Genomic DNA, 24,945 nt, shown 5'->3' with positions numbered 1-24,945 from the left:
GGTTAAAGCTTGCATGGGTGGAATCAGGCTGTTCAAAACCAATCCCATAATGTGCTCTTCTCTTACCAGCCCAAAGCCTTTCCCCACAACTTCTCATTCACAATGAAAATAAGAGCATGCCAAACAATGGATAACAAACTTTTATTTAAGGACTATACAAAAGCAAACAAAAAATTCCACTCAGGAGCTGTGATAGTTAATTTTACTGGGCCATAGGGTGCCCAGATATTTGGTCAAACATTATTCTGAGTATTTCTTTAGGGGTTTTTAGATGAGATTAACATTAAAATTGGTAGATTGAATAAAGCAAATTGCTCTCCCTAATGTGGGTGGGCCTGATCCAATCAGTTGAAGGACTAATGGAACCAAATAGCTGACTACCCCCCAAGTAAGAAAGAATTCTTCCTGCCTGACAGCCTTCAGACTGAGTCATCAACCTTTTTCCTACTTTAGACTCAAACTGAAATATTGGTTTTTCCTGGGTCTTAAGCCTGTCAGCCTTTAAACTGGAATTTCACCATGGGATCTCCTGGGTCTTGGGCCTTCAGACTTGGATGGGAACTAAACCATTGGCTCAGCTGGGCCTCCAACTTGCTGACTAACCCTGCAGATCTTGGGACTTGCCAGCCTCCATAATGGTGTGAGCAAATTCCTTATAATAAATAAATCTATATATTCTTCCTGCTGTGTGTGTGTGTGTGTGTGTGTGTCTGTATACACACACATAAAATATATATTCTCTTTCTCTGGAGAACCTTAATACAGGCACTAAGAGAATTTCTGACAGACACATAGAGCCACTTTCTGTTGGGCAGAACTGTGTACCCATCTGCAAACTGATAGCCAACATCACCACAAAGAGGTCAGATCACATATGTGGTGTGGCTTGAGAGTGATTAGGGTCCTTTCTGAAACCCACACCAAAAAAGCAAGTTCATTATTTTATCCTCACACCTGGTCTACCAACTTCCTATGTGAGATCTATACTCTCTGATCTAAGAGGCTGTTTGCTTCACAGATAGTCAAGTTTTCCAATATTATGGTCTTATAGAACAAAAGCTTCTACACTGGTGGTTAAAACTGCCACTTTTTCTAGCTGGGCCTCTCTGAATCCCAGAGGGGATTCAAAAAGGCCAGTGCAACAGATGGCCTAACCCACTGCTGCCTTTTCAAGGCCACACACAGCTGATCTGCTCTGTTTGAAGCCATACCTCCCAGCTTCCTAATTGCGCTCCTGAGGTTTTTCAGGATTACGGCTACCACATTTAAAGTCCCCATACCTGTTTATCACCAAGTTAGCTTTGAAAACATGTACGTTAGCACTGAATGTCACCAAACTATGCTGTAAACAGCATCAAGGAAATAGAAAAGGGTGGCTTTTTTTTTTTAATTCCTCTGGCCTTCTGCCCTATATTCCAGAAGAAAGAAGGAAGAGTGTGTGATCCAAAACATATTTACTTTTAAAAAGCTGGCTATGGGGGCTAGAGGCCTGAACAGAGAAAAGGAGAAAAGCAGTTCTTGACGGGATAAGTAAGAAGTCAGTACTGGTCATCATAACTTCATGACTACAAGCCTGAGTGCAGGATGAGGCAGGATGAAGTGCTTTTAAACAGCCCCTCAAGTAAAGAGCCCCTGTATATCAGTGACACACATTCAACACCACCACCTAAACCTAATCTTGATTGTTCATTTGGTTTTCCTCCCGGTTTTTTTTTTTTTTTTTTTTTTGCTCGCACCACACAGCTTGCGGGATCTTAGTTCCCCAACCAGGGATTGAACCTGGGCCCTCAGCAGTGAAAGCACGGAGTCCTAACCACTGGACCGCCAGGGAATTCCCATCTGGTTTTCAAGAATTCTTCCAGGGCAATGCAAACTTCAAGTCCCCAGAAGGAAGACATGGTTTAGAACTGAGCCCTGGGAGAAAGTTGGTACAAGAGAAACCACAAAGGGGCCTGGGGGAAAGGAGGAGAGACGCTCCAGAATCAGGTGGTTAGGCCAAGAGACTGAAATCCAGGGCACTGGGCTGGAGGGTCCGGGGAGCAGGTGATGAGGCTCATCCCTAAAAAGAAGGAACCTTGAGCCCCTGCAGGGCTGGGCCAATGTCAGTGGGCCAGGACAGGATCATATCTGTGAGTGGGAGGAGCTCTGGTGCCTGAGCGGGGAGCAGAAGAGGGTCCACCTGCAGGGCCACATCTCCATTAGGAAGGCCTTTTTCTTCTGGCTTGGGGACAGTTGATTCTTCCGGTTTTTGGAGTTTAGAACAGATGATTAGAGGTGCCACGTTCTTCCCTCCATCATGAAGGCAAGGTTCAAAGAAAGGGCGAAGGGGGCCAAAGAAACTGTGGGTGAAAGTAAAGATGTGGGACTGGTTGGTCACGTTGTAGAAGGAAATGATTCCTGCTTCATAGTCCAGAAAAATCCCCACACACCGCGGGGGCTCTTTCAGGCGGAAGGAGGTCTGCGGGGATGTTAGGGCCTCGTACTCATTCCCGCGATTCTGTCGCAGGAGCCAGTGTCCATTGGCGGGCGAGGCGGTGACCTTCCCCTTCCTGCTCACTGACTCACTACACACCCCCAGGGCCCATTTGGTCTTGTCTGCCACAGACACCTCCCAGTAGTGACAGCCAGCTGTGAAGTACTCAGAGCCCAGGACACTGACTACGAAGTCAAATCGCTGAGGGTTGTTGGGCACAGGCTGCCTTGTGTCTCCAAGCTTCACACACTTGCGGTCCTCAGACAGGATGAGTTTGGGATGTGCTGTGTCTGGGTCCAGGGTCACCATCACTGCAGAGAGTCACAGAGAGGTGACGTTTGAGATGGCTAGGTCTCAAGGGATCTTTGAATAGCTCTGGAGGGAATAATCATCCCTAGGTCTGCAACCACTGTCATCGGCCCATTTTAGTTTATGGTGCCCTCACCTTCACATGTCCTGGAACTAAAGAAAACTGTCTTCCAGTCTCCTAGATCTGCTGGTGGTCTACTAAGTAAAAGAGGAAACATTTCTCACCCATCTGTGAAGCTGCCTTAATCCTTAGGAAATACTGCCTTTGTCTTTGCTGGTCCAAAGGAATCTAATGCATGATAATAAACAGGCTTTGATGTTAGACCCTGTAGCTAGATAGCATGTTTTGAGTCCCAGCTCTGCCACAAGCTAGTTATGTGACCCTGGGCTTGTTATGCATCTCCAAACCTTAGTTTCTTCATCTGTAAAGTGGGAATAATAGCAGCACTGAATAATATGCTGGAGAGCTGTTGTGCAGATTTGATGAGCTAATGCATGAGATAGTGCCTTGTTCACACAGTGAGTGTGTGACGCTCATTTTCTTAGCTAAAATTATTGCTTATAATTATCATTTTAACATGGTAATATAGAGAGACTTCCCTGGTGGCACAATGGTTAAGAATCCGCCTGCCAATGCAGGGGGCATGGTTCAATCCCTGGTCCAGGAAGATCCCACATGCCACGGAGCAGCTAAGCACGTGTGCCACAACTACTGAGCCTGCGCTCTAGAACCCACAAGCCACAATTACTGAGCCTGTGTGCTACAACTACTGAGGCTGCATGCCACAACTACTGAAGCCTGTGTGCCCTAGAGCCCGTGCTCCACAACAAGAGAAGCCACCACAATGAGAAGCCCACACACCGCAATGAAGAGTAACCCCTGCTCACTGCAACTAGAGAAAGCCTGCATGCAGCAACAAAGACCCAATGCAGCCAAAAATAAATAAAATTAAAAATGTTAAAATAGAGAGATGGATTCTTCCTTAAAATTGTGGATTATGAGGGTCACAATGAGTCTCCCTCCTTCCCCAAGTATGGAAAACAGGCTCTTCTTGGAGAGTTAAATACATGAAATGTGTACTCAGTCAAAGTAGTGGGAATGAGTCAGACTGTGAGAGTGAAAAGTATTTATGTTCCCAGAATTCCAACCAAGGTGACCCGGTGTTTTCTCAAGTGGCCAACTCATGGATTATATTTTTCCTGCCTGAAGGAAGACCCTGTGAACAGAAGGGGGATGAGCAGCTTGCAAAATGGAGAAGGACTGCAAAGCAGTGAAAATAACAGGTCTCGTTCAAACAGCAGCAAAACATGCAAACTAGGAAACAATTGAAAAGAGATGTGCAAGTCTTTTTGAATAAAACTATGAAAACTTTTCTTAGTCTACATTGTTGAGGCATCTGCCCAACTCACTCTCTTCTCTGAGAATCACCACCCACCAAGGAAACTGATTTTCAGAGAAAGAAGGATGTGGCAGATGCATAGAAAGAAGAGATAGGAGCACTGGCTATCTATCTATCTATCCAACAGCGGGAAAAGAAGGACTTCCCAACCTGAAAGCACAGAAAAGACTACACAGGAAAAGATGAATAGATTGGACTACAGAAAAATAAAACACTCATGCATCCAAAAAAAAAAAATACAATGAGGAAATTAACATGCAAATGAAAAACTCAGAAAAATATTTTGTGAAAAATAGGACCAAGAGTTAATATAGAAAAAGTCCCCACAAATCGAAAAGTAGCCAGAATAGGACAGGTGCAGACAAGCCAAAAAGATAAAATACAAGCAACCAATGAACTTAAGAAAAATCTCAAAAATCATAGAAAACCCATAAGAAGAGTAAACCAAATATTTATCAGTGTTCTAAAAGGGAGACTTTCTGAATCAAAGATTTTTAAAATTTGATAAGCAGATAAACAGATTTGACTTAATTTTTTTTTTTTTTTTTTTTTTTTGCGGTACGCGGTCCTCTCACCGTTGTGGTTCCTCCCGCTGCGGAGCACAGGCTCCGGACACGCAGGCTCAGCGGCCATGGTTTACGGGCCCAGCCGCTCCACGGCATGCGGGATCTTCCCGGACTGGGGCACGAACCCGTGTCCCCTGCATCGGCAGGCGGACTCTCAACCACTGCGCCACCAGGGAAGCCCCTAAATTTTTTTTTTAATTACAGTCTGCCTTCCAAAGGAACAGAGCAATGGACTCTGAAATGTGGATCCATTAAACTGGTGCAACTTACCAAAGTGTAGCCGGGCCCTTCTCCAGCCTGAAAGACAGAAAAAGGGATTGTTAAAGTGATGGAGAAATGGAGACCTCCTGGTGCAGGTGGAGTGGGGGCAGGTAGAGTGGGGGGACAGGGAGAGTGCACCTCACCTGAGTCTGCTGCAGCTCTCTTTAACTCTACAAAAGAAGAAACAAGGGGAGTGAGCTTTCACTGGAAACATAGAATCAACATAAGTTGGTATAGAAGTTATAAGAACAGGGGAACTTACTCAGTTCACGCCGGAGTTTCTCTAAAGAATAACAATTTGACAAATCAGAATGAGGGCTTGTACAGGCCTGTGATGCTCCAGTCCCATCCCAACCACATTCCCAGAGCAGATTCCCACTAGCAATACCCTGAACTTTCCCCATGACAGTGTTTCCAACAGCAATGGCTCCCAGCCATGGTCCTGGGGTCCCCAGAGATACTGCAGAGGGTCAGCGAGTCCCTATGGGAGCCAAACCTGGCTTGCAGATTGAATCAACAACACATCTCACACATGTAAGTGATGGCAACATAAACGTATGTAGATGTTGCGGGAGAAGAATAAAATATAAGTTCATTTAAAACTATTACTAATTTCCATTAGATTTTCTTATGCATGTTTTCTCAGTGTAAAATCAAATAGACATGTCATGTCTGAGGATTTGGGGTTCTTGTTGTTATGAAGAGGTTCTCATACATGAACAGGTGGAGAAGCCCTGTTCCACATATTCAGTTGAATGAGGATCCATCTACCTTGGATCCCACCGAAGGGAACGTCATGCCTGAGTGATACAAGTGTCTCCCAGATGTCTTCACCTATGGAAGGTATCTCTCTTCTTGCTAAAACATTTCCCATTTAGTGGCTACATAACAATCGTGCAGGAAAGAGGAGCACAGAATATTTGAGGAATAAGAGGCCTTAGGGAGCCAGGAAATTCCCAACCCTCATGCTTGAAGTATCCTTGCCCCCTCTCTTCTGCCCCAGGAGGTGAATCTGAGACTCTCATCATAAAGCAAAGATGTCAGCAGAAAGAGGTTTGTGGCACGGATGAGGAGCAGAACTTACTGAGGGCTTTATAGAGACGTCCTAAAAAAACAGAGAAAGAGGCATGACTGAGCAGATCCTGCCACTTTATCCCCAGGGCCCAGGAAGTCTCATCACTCCACCCCCATGCCCCCCAGCCCCCAAACCCCACCCCCCGCAGAAAGAAAGATGACAATCCTATCAGCCCCCAATACAGTCACATTCCCCTAAGGGCAGACTGGGGAATTCACCGGTGCTGGTGCCACTTTCCAGATGACCTGGACTACCCTGACTTTGGTTCCCCTTCCCTTCCTTTTGTCTGTCTGGTTTCATTTCCACTGTTCATATGAGTGTTTCCAATATGTTTGTAACTGAGTGTCCATGAGTGTATGCCTTGCCGCCCTTTTATAACTGCTTATAATATCTATGGTGTAAAACTAGCTGAAGGCCTACCACTGGCTTACTGATGTGGACTGTTATTCTCTACACTAACCTCCCCCCACCCCGCTGAAGTACTGTGGAGAAACACAAATTTGGAGACCCCAGAAGGTCTGGGACATGTGCATATGCTTCTGTGCTTTGGGGGAGTACTTGCAGCCTCTCTGGAAGGGTCATCTGCCCACATTTCCCCTTAGCACTGGCCCTGCCACAGAGTTGAAATTATACATTTGAGTTCACTGCCAGGCCCTGTGCTAAGGGCTGGGCATATGTTAGGTGTTGGGCATTGGGGCAGTGAAGCTGAATATGATATGGCCCCTAACAAGATAACAGTTTATTTTTACCATTCCCACTACCAACAGCCTCCATTTAGTGTGTCCTGTTTTTATGACGTAGGCCCTGAATCCACTCAACAATATGAGGTGCATATAATTATTATTCCCATTTTACAGACTGGTGGTCTGAGGCTCAGAGGGGACATGGAAATTTATCCAGATTATCCAGCTGGTAAGTGGCCAAGGAGGCAGGATTCAAACCCAAGTCTGCCTGATTCCTAGTTGGAGGCCTTCCCCACTACACCACACTGTTCCTTCCCTTCTAGGACATGACGATCATTGTGTCCCTGAGGTGTGCACCCGCATGCTTTAACTAGCCTGGAGCAGATGTGAGGGGGGAAGGGAGGAGATGCCGAAATCACTGCAGGTGGAGCCATTTCTGAGCCAGTGACTTGTCTTCCCAGCTAGACTTTCAAAGGGCAGAGCCCCACTTGCTTTTTGGTACCTGGGGTGTCTGTCTTTTACCCTCAGTGGCCCAGAGCAAACATTCAATTAATGAAGACAAAATGGCAATAAGGGAAAGGTTTCAGGCACTGTAGTAGGAGTTTTGTGGGTTTTTTTTTTAAGTTGTCTCTTTTAATCCTGAAAATAATCGGGTGAAGAGATCTATTATCCCCAATTTACAAATGAGGAAACCAAAGCTCAGAGCAGTAAAGCGACTTAACCCAGCCAGTAAGTGGCAGATCTGAGCCAGGTGCTGCTGACTCCAGAGCCTATGCCCCTTCCACTGTATCATACCACCTCTCTCAATGCAAAGATTGTATGAATCCTCCTATAATACCATTTTAATATATGTTAAAATAGTATATGAATCTTCTTTTTAGGTTATTGGTGGGAAAGCCAATGAAGGAACCTATGAATTTTGACCCCAGGCATCCCTTCGGCCACTGCTACCAACCCTATAACCCCTTGATATTAGAAAATAAATTCCAATGGTATTAACAGAGAATATATGTGTGGTGTGTGTGTGTGTGTGTGTGTGTGTATACACATACACCACATATATATTGTATGTATAACAACCATCAGCATTTATGTAGGAGAAAAAATGTTATTTGTTCCCTACCCCTTATTCTATATATATAATTACCTTTTTCTTTTGCATGGTCTGAGAGAAGATTTTCTAGAGGAAGGAAAGTAAAATAAAATGAGATTCTGTGACATTATCTTGAGGGTCCCTGCTTCCTATTGAGTTTATGGGCTCTTGAACCTGTCCGCCTCTATCTCCACCTCCACCTCCCTGATCCAGGCCCTCATCTCTCTCATTTGGATGCCAGAAATAGTGGCCCAAATTGCCCTCAAATTCTGTTTTGCTCCCTCTGGTCTCCTCTCAACAGAGCAGCCAGAGAGAGCTTTCTGGAAGCACAATTCTGGTCAGGATAGCCCATTCGCAGCTTCTCCACAGCTCTGAGGAGAAAGACGAAAACCCTTCATGGGATCTGCAAGGCCTCACATGCTGGTCCCCGCCTAACTCTGCAGCAGCACCTTCTGCCACCTTTCCCCTCACTTTTGCACCATATTTCTTTCTCAAGCTGTTCTGCTGTGGGTGGTTTCCTATTCCCTCTTCCCCCATGCCTGTCCATCTCCCAGATCAAACATCACTGGGAACATCATCTGGAAACTCCTTTGCCATCCCTGAAGTTTGGTTGCTTCCACCCAGTCACCGTCTTCCCAGCCTTCAGAACTTCCTTTTGTGGCTTCTGTACACATTTATTTGTGTAATTATTTAATGCACGTATACCTCCCTGACTAGACAGAAGGTTCCAAGAAGGCAAAGACCGTGTCCGCTTTCACTCACTGTGGTGTCCCCAGCATCTGGTATAGTCTGCACCACTTAGCAGAGAATTATCAATTATTTGTTGAATGACTAAACGGGTCCCCTACCTTAGACCTACATGACTCCCCCAGGATAAGATCAAGCCATGAGCTCAGAGACAAAATCACCAAACATACTGGAAGGCAAGCTATTACAAGGAAGAGTCAGCAGAAACTGGGAACAACAGGTTTTGACACCACCACCACCATCACCACCCAGCAGATGCTGGGATCTTCAGGTCCGGAATTTACATTAGTGGGCCCTGGGGACACAAAAATGAACAAAACAGAGAAACAGAGAAACATACCTGCCCAACCCAGGACACTCACCTACCTCCATTGCGTGTTCATAGAGAAGCCTCTCTGGAAGGGAGAGAGAGAGAGAGAGATGTCAGCTCAGCTTAAGGAAGGGCCTTTTCTAACAGGCAGAGCTGTCCAAGGGACCACAAGCTGCCTGAGCAGGACTTTGCTCCTTGTCACTGTGGGTGTGTGACCATTAGAAAGGATTAGAGGATCTTCAAACCATCAGACAGGGAAAGGAGTGTTCAGTTATGTGACTTTCAAGGAAGGTCCTTGGCAACCCTGCGAGCCATGAAATGCAACCATATTAATGAGGGTTTTAGCCAATGGATATGATTGGATTTCTTTCTTTTTTTTTTTTTAAGATGTTGGGGGTAGGAGTTTATTAATTAATTAATTTATTATTATTATTATTATTTTGCTGTGTTGGGTCTTCATTTCTGTGCAAGGGCTTTCTCTAGTTGTGGCAAGCGGGGGCCACTCTTCATCGCGGTGCGCAGGCCTCTCACTATTGCGGCCTCTCTTGTTGTGGAGCACAGGCTCCAGACACGCAGGCTCAGTAGTTGTGGCTCACGGGCCTAGTTGCTCTGCAGCATGCGGGATCTTCCCAGACCAGGGCTCGAACCCATGTCCCCTGCATTAGCAGGAAGATTCTCAACCACTGCGCAACCAGGGAAGCCCTGGATTTCTTAATTAATTAGAAGACTGACATCATGCCAGTCTTCTAATTAATTCACAGCTCTGCCCGGGAGCTTTCTGCACTTTCTTTGATCCTCTCTTCAGTGTGGGTCCCCAGAACACAGCTCTACCAGTTTTCTCCCGGACAACCTATGGATAACTGTTAGGTCTCTGTCTGCTTCCTCCCAGCCTTCTCCTAGAGAGGCTTCAGTACCAATTCCTGCCAGCCTGGGCTCCCTTACCACTTAGTTACCTTTTGACCTTCTTTGCTTCCAGATGATGTAAATGCCCACCATGATGAAAATCCCCAGGACAGGCACGATCACAGCAAGAGCCACTGCTGATGAGGAGAACCTCCCTGGAGATGGGGCTGAAACAGAAACTACCTGTGACCACCCTCGGAGAGCTTCTCCATGGCAAGGGCCCCACCTCGAATGGCAGGTGACTCAGGCACATCCCAACTGCCTCCATCACCTTGAGAGAGACCTCCAGCCAAATTGGTGAGGCTCTCTGCTTCTCTCAGTGACTCAAACCCCAGATGACCCAGGAATGACTTTAAAGTGAGATGTTTATCTCTCGGGATTGGTTTCAATGGTCCTGACTGAAGACAATGAGTCAAACTCAGCATTTCAACCACAATCTCAATGGTCAGAGACTGCCTGAGACTTTGGAGAACTGGAGGTGCTTCCTCAGGAACCGCTACAGTTTTCTCATGAGCACCCATCTGCTCCCCCTTCAAATCTTCACTCTGAGATAGAACAGCAGTCAGCGAACTCTTTGCCTGAGCCCTATCAGCAGGGGCAAAACAATTTCTTTGGTGTCACAGCAGCAAGCCGAACGTCTAGACAGGGGAGAAAGAAGGACGGAAAGAAGAACTAACGAAGAAAATAACAGCAGGAGAGGCTCTAGGACAAGTGGCAAACAGCCTAAGCTGGATGTGAGTTCTCGCTCAGCACTGCGTGACCCCCGGAGAGAGACTGAGGCTCGCCAAGCCCGGCCCGCCCTCTGGAACATGCACCCAAGAAGAAATAAGGCCTTGGGCCTGGCCTCCTTATTCTTGGAACCCCTTTTGTCAGATGTCCCAGGCAGGGAAAGAGGTACAGAAACTCTCACCTGACACATGCAAAGGTAGCTGGAGGAAGACGAGTGTGATGAAGCATCTGGAGAGCCAGGAGCCTGAGGAACTTGCCATCTTCATCCAGACTAGGAGGACAGACACAGGGAGACATCAGAAAGAGTTGGCGAGCTTGATGGGAGAAAGGGTACCACCCAGGAGGTAGGGCAGAGATGGGGGCTGCATTGGGTACACTCTGGAGTCACAGGCCAGGTATTGAATCCTAGCTCTGCTGCTTACCTCCATGTGGCCTGAGTCTCTGGGACTCAGTTTCTCCATCTTTGAAACGGGTGTAATAACTGTGCCTCCTGGCAGAATCATTGTGAGGATTGAAGGAGGTAAGTGCTCAACACAGAGGCTGGCATCATGGTTAAGTCTATAAATGCCATGAGTGAGCACTGCAGGGTGACACTCTGAGTGTGATTTAGAAGGCACAGGGAGGAGGAGTCTAGAAGAATGAGAACCTATACCCAGAACTAGCCAGGTAAACACGGGAGGACTGGCTTCTTTTTGCATTTAGTGTCCCAGGTCAGGTTTGGGAAGTGCCTATTGCAAGCCAATCGTGGATCCACAATGTAGCCTGGAGCTCTTCCCTGACAGCTTTTCAAGTTTGACTCTTGAGAAACAAGAAACCAAGGCAGTGAAGTTCCTCCATTTCATTATGAAGGCACTAATCCTACAAGTTCAGGGTCTGGAGTTAGAAAGACCTGGGTTCAAGTCTTAGCTCCACCCGTGTACTAGTTCTGTGTCCCTGAGAAAGTTGACATCTGTGGGTCTTCAGTTCTTAATGTATAAATGGGGAACCTTCTTCACAGGCAAATGTGAGGGTTCAAGGACATGATGCATGTACAGCACTTGCCACATATGCCTATTGTTCTTATTACTAAACTAAAGGAGGACGATCGTCCCTGGGAGGTGTGGGTCACTGTGTGCACTAAGCACAGGGAGACCCTAAGGGATCCCCTCCTGTACGACTCTTTCCCCTCCTACTTGCTACTGTCTGAAATTCCTTGAGCAGGAAACAAATCTTTCATGCCACCCCTGGGGTTGAAGTTCAAATGCAAATACTCGAGGAAGAGAGAAACTGTCTCTTACATTCTCTCCAAGACTTCAAATCCTTTCCAAAGGAGAGGGTTTTGGGAATTCCCTGGCAGTCCAATGGTTAGGACTTAGCACTTTCACTGCAGAGGGTCTGGGTTCAATCCCTGGTCAGGGAACTAAGATCCCACGAGCCGCGTGGCACTGACAAAAAAAAAAAAAAAAAAAGAGGAGAGTTTTTTTGTTTTTTTTTTGTTTTTTTTCTTTTTGCGGTATGCGGGCCTCTCACTGTTGTGGCCTCTCCCGTTGCGGAGCACAGGCTCCGGACGCGCAGGCCCAGCGGCCATGGCTCACGGGCCCAGCCGCTCCGCGGCATATGGGATCCTCCCAGACCGGGGCACGAACCCGTATCCCCTGCATCGGCAGGCGGACTCTCAACCACTGCGCCACCAGGGAGGCCCGAGGAGAGTTTTATGGAAGTCATAAGGCCAGATCTCTGCAGGTCTTGGAAGATGGCGAAGTGGGGCTTGGAGGAGGTGGGGCAGTCAAAGCAAGATGGGGAAACTGAAGATGGACTCCAGCTTTGAACACATTTCCAGTTCTGTTTTTCTCACAGCAAACAGCACACTGCTTTAGGGTTGTTTTCTTTGTTTGTTGTTTTAAAATCATGATGCATGCATACAACAACCCCTCTAATCCCCTGATGTTGCAAATGACAACATAACACTAGGACATTGTAAGGTTAGGAATACGGTTAGGATGGTTTTGTTGTTGTGTTTGTTTGTTTGTTTGTTTTGCCTCGATCCCACCCACTTTTCCTGCAGGTTAACAGCTACGCAGAAAGTGAACAAGACAAGTTAGGTAAATGAGAAAGGCTCTCTACCTTATCAATTAAGGTTGAAGGTGGAAGTAGGCAGGGCCCTGGATGCCCTGGAATTACCCCAATCCTCAAACCCTCAATGAGAAGGTATTTTTGAAACACAACCTGGGTAGCCACGCCCAGAATGATGTGGAGCTGCAAGGTGAACCAGGGCTGCCTGAAATTTAATAAGAGGACACCCCCAGGGCCCCATCTTCCTAGATTCAGATAGTTCATTAAGTGATTAAGAGGATGGACTCTGGAGTCAGCCTGGGTTCAAGCCCTGGTTCTGCCATCACCTCCCTGGTGTGACCTTGGACAGGCTAGTTTACTCCAAGTCTCCTCTCATTCACACATGAAGTGGAGTTAATAATAGTACCCACCTCGTAGATAGGGCTATAGTGAGCATTCATAGAAAACATGCGGTGCAATGGTCTGCACCAGATACTAAGAATAAAAAAGCAGGGCTTCCCTAGTGGCGCAGTGGTTAAGAATCCACCTGCCAATGCAGGGGACATGTGTTCGAGCCGTGGGAAGATCCCACATGCCACAGAGCAACTAAGCCCGTGCACCACAACTACTGAGCCTGCACTCTAGAGCCTGCGAGCCACAACTACTGAGCCCACACACCACAACTACTGAAACCCGCGCACCTAGAGCCTGTACTCTGAGACAAGAGAAGCCACCGCAATGAGAAGCCCATGCGCCCCAGGAAGAGTAGCCCTCCCCAGCCCTACTCGCCACCACTAGAGAAAGCCCATGCGCAGCAACAAAGACCCAACACAGCCAAAAATTAAAAAAAAAAAGTTGGAAATAAATGAGGAATAATTAAAAACTGACAATGTGGGTTGTTAAAATACAAATAAATGTAATATATATTTCTATTTTTTAAAAAAAGCAAATGAAGTCCTTCCATCCAATTGTCACTCTGAGTAATGAGGGCAGTTGAGGTAGCTTCGGGAGGAGAGCTAGAAAGGATGACACCAGATACAGGATTTTCACTCTCCAGTATTAGAGAAATGCAAATCAAGACCACAGTTAGATATGCTTTGTCTTCCTTCAAATTATCAAATATCAGGGGGAAAATACGCAGAGTCAGCACACATGTGGGCAAACTGACTCCCTTGTCCATTTCTAAACAACTTTCACAAGGAAAATTTAGCAATAAGTATCAAAAGGTTTACATGTAGGCAAGAGTTTTTTAGCCGCTCCGCGGCATGTGGGATCTTCCCGGACCGGAGCACGAACCCCTGTCCCCTGCATTGGCAGGCGGACTCTCAACCACTGCGCCACCAGGGAAACTCTCAACCACTGTGCCACCAGGGAAGCCCTAGGCAAAAGTTTTAATCCAGTTATTTCACCTCCAGAAAAGAATACTACAGAAATAAATAAGGATGTGCATAAGGATTTGATGGTGCGGATGCTCATCACAAAGTTATTTATGAAAAGAAAAAATTGAAGACAACCTAAAAGTCCACGAAAATGGGAATGATTATTTATGGTACATTCTTGCAATGAAATACTATGCAGTATTTCATAATCACATGATAGAACAATCTTTAATAGCACTGGGAAAATTTCACTATATCCCAAACAATAAATTTTTAAAACGATGCATAGGATGATACAAGTTAGGCAGAATATGCTTGGAAAAAAGGCAAAAATGTAGATATTAAGCAGTGGTTATTTCTGAGGGTGGGAGAGGGGAATGAAGGTGATCTTTATGGTTTTCCCTGTGTATTTTCTAAATTTTCTACCTTGAACATGTATAACTGTGATTATCAGGAAGCAAATATATTGAAAAAAGGAGGAGGATGACCAAGAAGGGAAGGAGAAAGAGGAGAAGAAACAGAGTTCACTTTGGGCAAAGGCACACACAGTCCAGGAGGCAAAGAAGCACAACAGGAAGTGCCTCCCGAGGACCAAAATCAGAAGCCACAGCCACAGTTGCTTTACAGCATCTCTTCTCAGAGCTTTGAGTGGAAGATTAAGTGCTGCCAAATCTTTTATTTCCTATTTTCTTACATGGATGTAATAACTCTCTATCTGGTCACCGTACTGATCTCCAGATCTATTCTTCTGATCTGGTTGGCCAGGATGGCCTTCTTCCATCATGTCTTCAGTTAATTTATATTATAATATATCAATATTATAACAATCAACATTATGCTACTGTAAGATTGAATTAATACTAAATCATAAATATATTTTTGAGTTATTTATATTGTTCTATATCCATAATGGCTCCAATTTATTGCACCTGTAGGTACTCTACATATATTTCTTTGCTATTGACAACAACCCTGAAAAATAGGTATTACTGTCCTCATTTTACACTCAGAACAAGGCAATCTTGCACATATCAGGGTGTCACGCAAGCAAACTGACGGGATCCTTTCTGGAAGTAGGTAGAATGTAAAACATGGATAAATAGATGAGTGAATGAATGAATGCACAGCCTTGTATCATGAGTTACAAAATGCGCACATCACTTCCTTACTTCTCAGTGTGGTTATCATGAAATTCCTTTATGAAGAAAGCTCCCCTAATAAATATAAAGCATAATTTCACTTCCTAAAGTTCAATGTACATGACACAATTTGGGGACCATTGATATCCTAACAATATTGAGTGTTCTGGCCAATGAACATTTTATCTCTCTACTAATTTAGGTCTTCTTTAATTTCTTTCAGCAGTATTTTATAGTTTTCAGTGTATAGATCTTGCACATCTTTTGTCAGCTTTATTCATAAGTATTTAATATTTTGATGTTATTATATTTAAATTAAGTTATTAATTTTAATTTCTGATTTTTCATTACTAACATATAAAAATACAATTGATTTTTGTATATTTCATCTTATATCCCTGACCTTGCTAAACTCATTTACTAATGCTAGCATTTCTGTAGATTACATAGGATTTTCTGTATAGAAGATCACATCACCTATGAGTAAAGACAGTCTTACTTCTTCCTTTTTAATCTGAATGTCTTTTATTTCCTTATCTTGCCTTGTTGCCTTGGCTCCTTGCCTTGTTCCTGATCCTAGGGAAAACATTCCTTTTTTCACCATTAGGTATAATGATAGCCATAAGGTTTTCATAGATACATTTTATCAAGGTCAGGAAATGCCCTTCTATTTCTAGTTTTCTGAGAGTTTTTATCAAGAATGGATGTTAACTTTGTCAACTGATATGTCTGTATGTATTGAGATGATCACACAATTTTCCCCTTTTTTTATTGAAGTATAGTCGATGTACAATATTATATGAGTTTCAGTTGTACATCATAGTGATTCAAAAATTTTAAAGGTTATATTCCATTTATAGTTACTCTAAACTATTGGCTATATTGCCTTGTTGTACTATATATACTTGTAGCTTATTTATTTTATACATATGATTTTTTTATGTTTCTGAAAGAACTGAGTTTATTTTAAAGATTGCATCAAGTTTGAATCTCAGTAAACAAAGCCATGTCTTCATTATATGTTGATTTTGTCAAAGAGCACAGACTTGCATGCATCAAATGATATGATAAAGTACTTTAAAGTAAAAGGTGTTTGCTTTTAGGACTGTGGAACTAAAGTATCGATAAAAAGTTAACGTGGAACTAAAATACAATATATATGTCTTCTGGGTGATTTAGGCCATAATGTTTTGGCTTCTTAGAAGTTTTCAAAATTAACAGTTTTTAAATTGATTCTTTTATCTGATTTTTATTAAATAAAATAATATTTAATAATATTAAATTATACTGAAATTATATTATTATTAAATATAAAAGGATTATTATCCTCTTATCTGCTATTCGCTGGAATAGAGGTATAGAAAAGATTAACGTACTCATACAATATACGCCTAAGCTGAAACAAAAAGGTCAAATATCTGAGAGATAATGGCATTCGTGATCACAAGTTGTTTTAAAAGGGGAAAAATGAGTTCCAACCTATTTCTTTTTTGGCCATGCCACACGGCTCACAAGATCTTAGTTCCCTGACCAGGGATCGAACCTGTGCCCCTGGAGTGGAAGCGTGGAGTCCTAACCACTGGACTGCCAGGGAATTCCCAGTTCCAACCCATTTTAAAATAGTTCATTAAAAGTCTGAGCTCTTTGCAAAAGGGTGCCATTTTAAACTTATCTGCCATCCTACTTCCATAACATTTATAAGCATATTTCACTGGGCAAGCAAATTAGTAACATGATTGCATCATAGCTGTGTAGTTAATCAAGAAACTTGTCAACTGAATACAACTTTGTGTGTGTGTGTGTGTGTGTGTGTGTGAGGTCATCTGTTCTGACCACTGAAATATGCAATGAAAGGCTACATTTAGAAGCTTAGAAAACCTGTGGTTCAGTACACAGAAGTTTCAACTTCAAAAGAATAGGAATGTTATAATTACTGTAGGAAATTATAATGTCTGAAATATCATAAACATTATTTGCTACTACTTTTTAATCACAACGATTTCACATCAGAAAAGTACATATTTTTGTTCACTAAAACTAATGAGGCAATTTGGCAACAAGAGACAGATTCTTTCTTTCTCACTCTCCTTTCAGAATTACACAGTGTAGAGCTACAGATATACTTAAGCTGCAGTAAGTAATAATACCAAAAAAGGGAACAGGTGTTTGCTTTTCAAAATCACTGAAGTACATAAAATGTCAGCAGAACAACAATACTATTCCATGACATCTACTTAAAATTTTATGTTCATCTCCCATTCTTCTCATCATAACGTTCACATTTAAATTATGTATTCATTTTGATTGTTTGCATGTTTTCAGCTCAGACTATTCCCCCCAGAGGAAGAAAGGCTGGCCTCCCCAACACCTGCAGGAAAGGCCTGTCCTGTCCCACACCACATCTGGGCTGAGTGTAAGGTCTTGTATTTTAAGCATGACAATGTACAAAAGAGGTTTTGTTTTATGGCCGCCTACTACAGCCTGGCCCTAAAATGGCCCAGTGCTCACTTCTGCTTAGAGAAATATTCTTTGCTCTTCTGGACATCAGGCTTAATGGTGTCACAGCCAGGCTTCCAGCCACCTGGGCACACTTCCCCATGTTTGTCAGTTAACTGGAAGGCTTGAACTAGTCTCAGTGTCTCATCCACAGAGTGGCAGACAGGAAGGTCATTTATGGTGATCTGTCAAAGGATACCTTTATCATCAATAGTAAAAAGGCCCCTGAATGAGATGTCTTTGTCGGCCTTTAATACCCCATAGTTCTGAGCAATATTGCGTTTGGGGTCTAATATCAAGGCAGTGTTCATGGGTCCCAGTCCTCCTTGTTTCTTGGGTGTGTTGATCCATGCCAGATAACAGAAGTGAAAATCCACAGAAGCACACATCACTTGGCAGTTGAGTTTCTTAAATCCATCTGCCCTATCACCTTTATGGGGCACACAAAGGTGAAATCAAGAGGGTAAAAGAATAACCCAACACATTTTCCTTTGTAGTCAGATAAGCTGATATCTTTTAACTGACCATCTGGCATAATAGATGTTGCTTTGAACTGGGGGGCAAGGTGCCCAATTTTGGCATTTCCTGAAAACATATTGCTATCAGCAGTTCTCAGACAGAAACCACCAGGACCAGTCAGGAAGAAGACAGGCCTCTGCTATTGATTTCTAATTTAATTCTGCTGTGGCCAGAAAACATACTTTGTATGACTTGAATCCTTTTAAATTTATTGACTTGCTTTGTGTGCTAGCATATGGTCTATTTTGGTAAATGTTTCATGTGTATTTTGCTGTTGTTGGGTAGAGTGTGACTAATGTGATATGAGATCTTAGCTTTTTTATTAAAGGTGTGAATTTCCTTCCTCATAATCTCATCCAAGAAGAGCAGAGAGTAAGCTAGTGGCAACATTCCCCAAAATCTAAGGCTAAATAAAACCAAAAGGTAAAGAAAGGCTTATATCTCTAGTGAATTGAGGACTGGAGTCAGATGGCTTGGTTTTAGTCTTGGCTTGGTCCCTACTATCTGTGTGACTTTGTAACTTGGAGCAAGTCACTTAAACTCTTAGGCCCTGATTTTCCATCTTTAAATTGAGAGATTCATTTACATTTGCTGAGTTCATTGTAAATTGGGAAACAACAAGAAGTAAGGAAATGTATTTGCCTTTTGATCCAGTGAGAAATAGTCTGGAAATCTACTCTAAGGAAAGAATCTGAAATACAAAAGTTTACATGATGTCAGTAGTATTTGTATAATAGTGAGAAACTGGACCATCTATAGGTACATTGATAAGGAAATGACTAAGTAAATTATGGTTCATCTAACCTATGTTTCAAATGAAAGCTAATGATGTGTTAAAAGCAAAATACAAAATAATACATTTACAATGATTATAACTACATTACAGAGTGTGTAGGAAAGGAACTAAAAGTAAGTCCTATAAAATATGAATAGTTGTTAATAATTAAGGTGGTTGGAAATATGGGCAATTTTTTCTCATCTCATTTCCTAACTTACTGATAAAGTGTAATATATTGATGAACAAATGTGCAACATGAAACTAAATTTAGCAACAATGAAATTTATTTAATTAAAGAATTTTGACAACTTGAAGCTTTAAATTCCTTTCCAGCTCCAATATGCTATAATTCTGCTTCATGAAAAGGAAAAATAACATTTCAAGAGTGTTTGTCTAACTTTCAGTTCTCCACTAGAAATAACCTAATTTGGAAACTTGATGCTTCAGATGACAAAATTACTGAGTTAAGAGGAGGATTAGTCAGATTCTATTTCTGAGAGTGCCTTCCATGGGCAGAACAACAGTGAAAGAGAACCATGGTATTCAATGGAAGTTTCCAAGCCAGGCGGGGCAAAGAAACCAAAAAACAGGAGAGGAAACTAAAAGATGGTAGAAGGGAAACAGGGTAGAAGAAAAAGACTGAAAAAATAAAAGGGTGAACAGATGGTGAGTGAGAGTTTTCCATCATCAGCTGTCTAGATGCCACCTTTGCTGTAAGTCACCTGTAGGACACTAGGTCCCAAAATTGTTATATATAAATATATATTTTTTCATTGCTGTATATAAGATTTTGATTTTTTCTTGTATCCATCCTACTTCAAGGAACTAAAAGCCCTCTCTTCTCACTACCTCCCCTAGTCTTTTAAAACAATTTTTTATTGGAGTATAGTTGATCTAAAATGTTGTGTTAGTTTCAGGTGTACAGCAAAATGAATCAGTTATACATATATCCACTCTCTTTTAGATTATTTTCCCATATAGGCCATTACAGAGTATTGAGTAGAGTTCCCTGTGCTATACAGCAGGCCCTTATTAGTTATCTATTTTATATACAGTAGTGTGTATAAGTTAATCTCAAACTCCTAATTTATCTCTCCCCACCCCCTCTCTATCCCCTTTGGTGACCATAAGTTTGCTTTCTGTGTCTGTGAGTCTATTTCTGTTTTGTAAATAAGTTCATTTGTATCACTTCTTAGATTCTACATGTAAGTGATATCATATGATATTTGTCTTCTCTGTCTGACTTACTTAGTATGATAATCTCTAGGTCCATCCATGTTGCTGCAAATGGCATTATTTTGTTCTTTTTATGGCTGAGTAATACTCCATTGTATATATGTACCACATCTTCTTTATCCATTCCTGTGTCGATGGATGTTTAGGTTGCTTCCATGTCTTGGCTACTGGAAATAGTGCTGCAATGAACATTGGGGTACATGTGTCTTTTTGAATTAGGGTTTTCTCCAGATATATGCCCAATAGTGGGATTGCTGGGTCATATGGTAGTTCTATTTTTAGTTTCTTAAGGAACCTCCATACTGTTTTCCATAGTGGCTGCACCAATTTACATTCCCACCAACAGCGCAGGAGGATTCCCTTTTCTCCACACCCTCTCCAGCATTTATTGTTTGTAGATTTTTTGATGATGGCCATTCTGACCGGTGTGAACTGATACTTCATTGTAATTTTGATTGGCATTTCTCTAATAATTAGTGATGTTGACCATATTTTCATGTGCTTTTTGGCCATCTGAAGTGCCCTAGTCTTCGGCTTCAAATTCCCTCAGGCTCTGGGTCCCCTCTCGTTGCCCTCTGGGATGCACGCTCCCTGCCCTGACAGGCACTCTTGGTCAGCCAGCTCCAAGTCACCTCCAGCATAGCCCTATGGCATTTCAGTTGTTTTACAATTTTTATCAAATAAAACTTATTGCTTTTTTTATCCTAGCTATTATAGAAAATCTGGAAATTACAAGAAAAAAAGGACAAAAATGTTTGAAATCACCTGTAATTCCTCCACCTGAAGACAATATGGTTTTTCAAATATTTTTTCTGTGTATGTATATAACTTTTTTTAAAAAGTAGGACTATACTGTATATATTGTTTTAATACCCAACATTTTCACCAAGAACTATATTATGTAGTTTTCCCATGCCATCAAATATTCTTTTAATGATTTCAGTGTTCCATCATGAATATGCAAGAATTTTTAAAATAATTCCATATTGTAGAATATTCAGGTTTTTTCCCAATGCATTGCTATTATAAGCTTTATCACTACAATTGATAGTGGATTGAGGGCCAAGTTATAAGGCATAGTTCTAGACTTGGCTTGGTTCCTAATTGTGTGACTTTGTAACTTTAAGGAAGTCACTTAAACTCTTAGGCCTTGAGTTTCCCATCTTTAAAACGGTGAGACTTTTAATTTGCATTGCCAAATCGCCCTCCAGAGAGGTCATATCCATTTACCAAAGTGTATGAAATTCTTTGTTTGTCCACAACCTTGCCACCACTGGGTTTTTTTTTTTTTTAACATCTTTGTCATTTTATTTATTTATTTATTTATTTATTTATTTATTTATTTATTTATTTATTTATGGCTGCATTGGGTCTTCATTGCTGCACACGGGCTTTCTCTAGTTCTGGTGAGCAGGGGCTACTCTTTGTTACGGTGCACGGGCTTCTCATTGTACTGGCTTCTCTTGTCACGGAGCATGGACTCTAGGTACGCGGGCTTCAGTAGTTGTGGCTCGCGGGCTCTAGAGTGCAGGCTCAGTAGTTGTGGCACACGGGCTTAGTTGCTCCGCAGCATGTGGGATCTTCCCAGACCAGGGCTTGAACCCATGTCCCCTGCATTGGCAGGCGGATTCTTAACCACTGTGCCACCAGGGAAGTCCCTTTGTCATTTTAATGAGTAACAAAACTGGGTTTTTTTTTTTTTACATCTTCATTATTTTAATGAGTAACAATATCTCTCTAAAAATAATTAATTGTGTTTCATCTTAATTTGTATTTCTTTGATTATTCCTATGTCATCTGGACTTTGTCAATAACTTGTCTATATTTTGTCCATTTTTCTATTTGGGCATTTGTCTCTAATGTTTTGTAAAAGTCCTCATATAGTAACAAAATTTTTTTTCTACTACATATGTTGGAAATATTTTTCCCCACAGGAAGTCATTTACATTTAAGTTTGAAACAGTTTAATTTCAAAAACTTCTAAAGCAGAAAAAAACATGCAGTGAGGACTTCCCTGGTGGCGCAGTGGTTAAGAATCCACCTGCCTGGCAGAAATAGAGACACAGATGTAGAGAAGAAACATATAGACACCAAGGGGGAAAAGTAGCGGGGGGCGAGATTGGGATTGACATGTATACACTAATATGTATAAAATGGGTAACTAATAAGAACCTGCTGTATAAAAAAATAAATTAAATTTAAATTTTTTTTTAAAAAGCAGAAAAAAAAAAAAAAAAGAATCCACCTGCCAATGCAGGGGACACAGTTTCAATCCCTGGTCCGGGAAGATCCCACATGCCGCAGAGCAACTAAGCCCGTGCACCGCAGCTACTGAGCCCACACGCCACAACTACTGAAGCCCACGCACATAGAGCCCATGCTCTGCCACTAAGAGAAGCCCCCGCTCATTTCAACTAGAGAAAGCCCACATGCAGCAACGAAGACCCAATGCAACTAAAAATTAATTAATTTTTTAAAAAAGTGTTTCTTTCTAAAAAAAAAAAAAAAACATGCAATGGAAGTTCCCTTGATAACTCCAAGCAGCTTAAGAAGACCCAGCAAATCTACAGCTGTTCTGTCTGAAAGCACACGGCCAGGACCTGGCTAAGAGGTAAGGGCTAAATAAGTGACAGCTGTCATACTTAATGATGACGATAATATCTAAAGGAGAGTCTTTTGACAAAACCCATCCAGTCCCCTTGTCACTTGTCCCCTTTTGTGCTCCTCATCTCCTGTCGCTCCATTTCATCCTCTAAAATGTTCTTCTGAGTATGAAGAAAGGGGATAGTTTCTCCAACAGACCTGAGGATCCTGAGAAAATCAAAGGACTAAAAAGAACGAAGAGAGGGGAGAGGGAGGAGGACTCACCACATTTGGAATTAGGGGCCCTTTGTCTCTCACCGGCTGAGCTGGAGTCTCCAAGCTGGGAACATCCCTCTGCCCATTCAGGGAGATGAGGCCTCAGGCAGGAACATCAGGAAGGACTCCGGAGGTGGGCCTGGGAAAAGTTCATCTTTTATTCTAATGCCTGAAGCCCTCAGCCAGGGGCTCCATCTGCCCGACAGACTCCCTTCCAGCTGTTCCTATACACCAACAAGCCACGCCCTGCCTGTCTGCCCCGATAAAGGAACAGAGCAAAGAGGAAGCTCCCTAAAAGCAGGGAAGCCTCCCAGTGCTGCCGGGCTAAGGGACTTCTGCGCCTCAGCTCCTTCTCCCGTCCAAGCCAACTGCATAGTGATTGCTTTTGATACATTTTGATCCTATCACACCCTTTCTTAAAAGCTTGCTCCTCTTTACTTTCCATATCAGAGTAAAACTGAAGATTGGTTTCAAAGACACCCACCAATTAGCCACCTTCTTTAACTCACTACCTTTATCTCCAACTGCACCCTGACATGTGCTTTCTGATAAACAAACTTGCTGACTGTCCCCCAATATGTGATAAACCCTTTCCCGCCTATCTTGCTTTCAGAATATCCATAATTTTATATGCATAATATCCATAAGTATTTCCTTAACCATGCATTATATACTTTTATGTATTTTTGAACTTTATAAAGATGGAGCACATTGTACATAATTCCCTGTGATTTCCTTTTTTCATTCAACATTAGTTTCTGAGTCTAGCTGACACCTATGGTAGCTCACACCGTGTCCCCGCAGCCCACTCAATTTCGGGGTAGCTGAGACTTGAAGGCAAACTGCTAGCATGCCACCTCGCAGGCCACGGCAGCTCTTCGCTTATCTGACTGGGTCTCTTTACAAAGCTTGAGAAGGCTGTTCAGCCTGTGTGTAACCCAGGAGTTCAGGAAAGTTATTGCCCCAGGGGATCGATCAATGGGGCTTGGGGCAGGGGGTGGGAGGATGGAAGTAAGTGGAAAATGGTCCAGTTCCCACATCTTCAGAGGGACAATTCTGAGCTGTATTCCACACAATTCCTCAGGGAGTTCTCAGCGGGAATGAGCACAGTGACCCACTGTCATCAGTAGCTCAATAATGCACATCTTATTGGTTTGTCTTCTTTTTTTAAAAAAATAAATTTATTTATTTATTTATTTATTTAACTTATTTTATTTAGTTTTGACTGCATTGGGTCTTCGTTGCTGTGCGCAGGCTTTCTCTAGTTGCGGCGAGCGGGGGCTACTCTTTGTTGCCGTTCATGGGCTTCTCATTGCAGTGGCTTCTCTTGTTGCAGAGCACAGGCTCTAGGTGCTTGGGCTTCAGTAGTTGTGGCACGTGGGCTCAGTAGTTGTGGCTCACGGGCTTAGTTGCTCTGCGGCATGTGGGATCTTCCCAGACCAGGGCTCGAACCCGTGTCCCCTGCATTGGCAGGCAGATTCTTAACCACACTGCCACCAAGGAAGTCCCTTTCATCATTTTCTTCTCACTCGCTACTTCTGATGCCTGGGATCACCTCCTAAATAAACTCTTGCACTGAAGAATTTGTCTCACACCCTGCTTTGGGTGGGGTACAAATTAAGACACTGAAATCTGTCCGTATCAACTGATAGAACCCTGGGACGTTCATCCACCACTGTGAGGTAGATCACTGTATGAATATACCAAAAATTCGTCCATTCTCTCATTGATAAAAGTGAGGGTTGTTTCTGGGCTTTTGCTTTTTCAAACAGTGCTGCTATGAACATTCTTTTTTTTTTTTTTTTAATTTATTTGGTTGTGCCGGGTCTTAATTGCAGCACGCGGGCTCCTTAGTTGTGGCATGCGAACTCTTAGTTGCAACATGCATGTGGGATCTATTTCCCTGACCAGGGATTGAAACCCTGCATTGGCATCGTGGAGTCTTATCCACTGCGCCAC

General features: G+C 42.8%; 1 protein-coding gene and 1 pseudogene across 2 annotated transcripts; both read right to left on the bottom strand.

Moving 5' to 3' along the window:
• Nucleotides 1-1,994: 1,994 nt before the first annotated feature.
• ERMAP (erythroblast membrane associated protein (Scianna blood group)) lies at nucleotides 1,995-12,238 on the bottom strand. Its single transcript, XM_082612129.1, has 8 exons — nucleotides 10,719-12,238; nucleotides 9,871-10,062; nucleotides 8,970-9,002; nucleotides 7,891-7,947; nucleotides 5,272-5,292; nucleotides 5,153-5,179; nucleotides 5,019-5,045; nucleotides 1,995-2,784 (listed from the first exon to the last, which is right to left on the bottom strand). The coding sequence occupies exons 1-8, from the start codon at nucleotides 10,813-10,815 to the stop codon at nucleotides 2,060-2,062; spliced, it is 1,179 nt and encodes a 392-aa protein (XP_082468255.1). The 5' UTR covers nucleotides 10,816-12,238; the 3' UTR covers nucleotides 1,995-2,059.
• A 5,073-nt stretch (nucleotides 12,239-17,311) lies between these two features.
• On the bottom strand, nucleotides 17,312-18,189 carry LOC309800914 (peroxiredoxin-1-like; annotated as a pseudogene). Its single transcript has one exon. The product of its transcript is annotated as a peroxiredoxin-1-like (transcript).
• Nucleotides 18,190-24,945: the final 6,756 nt, after the last annotated feature.

The sequence above is a fragment of the Mesoplodon mirus genome, assembly GCF_964341445.2.
Source record: "Mesoplodon mirus genome assembly, chromosome: 3".
In the NCBI taxonomy this organism is placed as follows: domain Eukaryota; kingdom Metazoa; phylum Chordata; class Mammalia; order Artiodactyla; family Ziphiidae; genus Mesoplodon; species Mesoplodon mirus.
Note: the sequence above shows the minus strand (reverse complement) of the source record. Positions and strands in the feature narration are given on the sequence as shown.

What these genes read in the sequence shown, in the direction of transcription:
- ERMAP (XM_082612129.1), bottom strand. Translation starts at nt 10,815, where the DNA reads ATGAAGATGGCAAGTTCCTCAGGCTCCTGGCTCTCCAGATGCTTCATC. An exon ending in TGTGTCAGGTGAGAGTTTCT is followed by an intron (nt 10,063 to 10,718) that starts GTACCTCTTTCC and finishes GATGTGCCTGAG; the next exon opens with TCACCTGCCATTCGAGGTGG. An exon ending in TTATATATATAGAATAAGGG is followed by an intron (nt 5,293 to 7,890) that starts GTAGGGAACAAA and finishes GTTATTCTTTAG; the next exon opens with AGAAACTCCGGCGTGAACTG.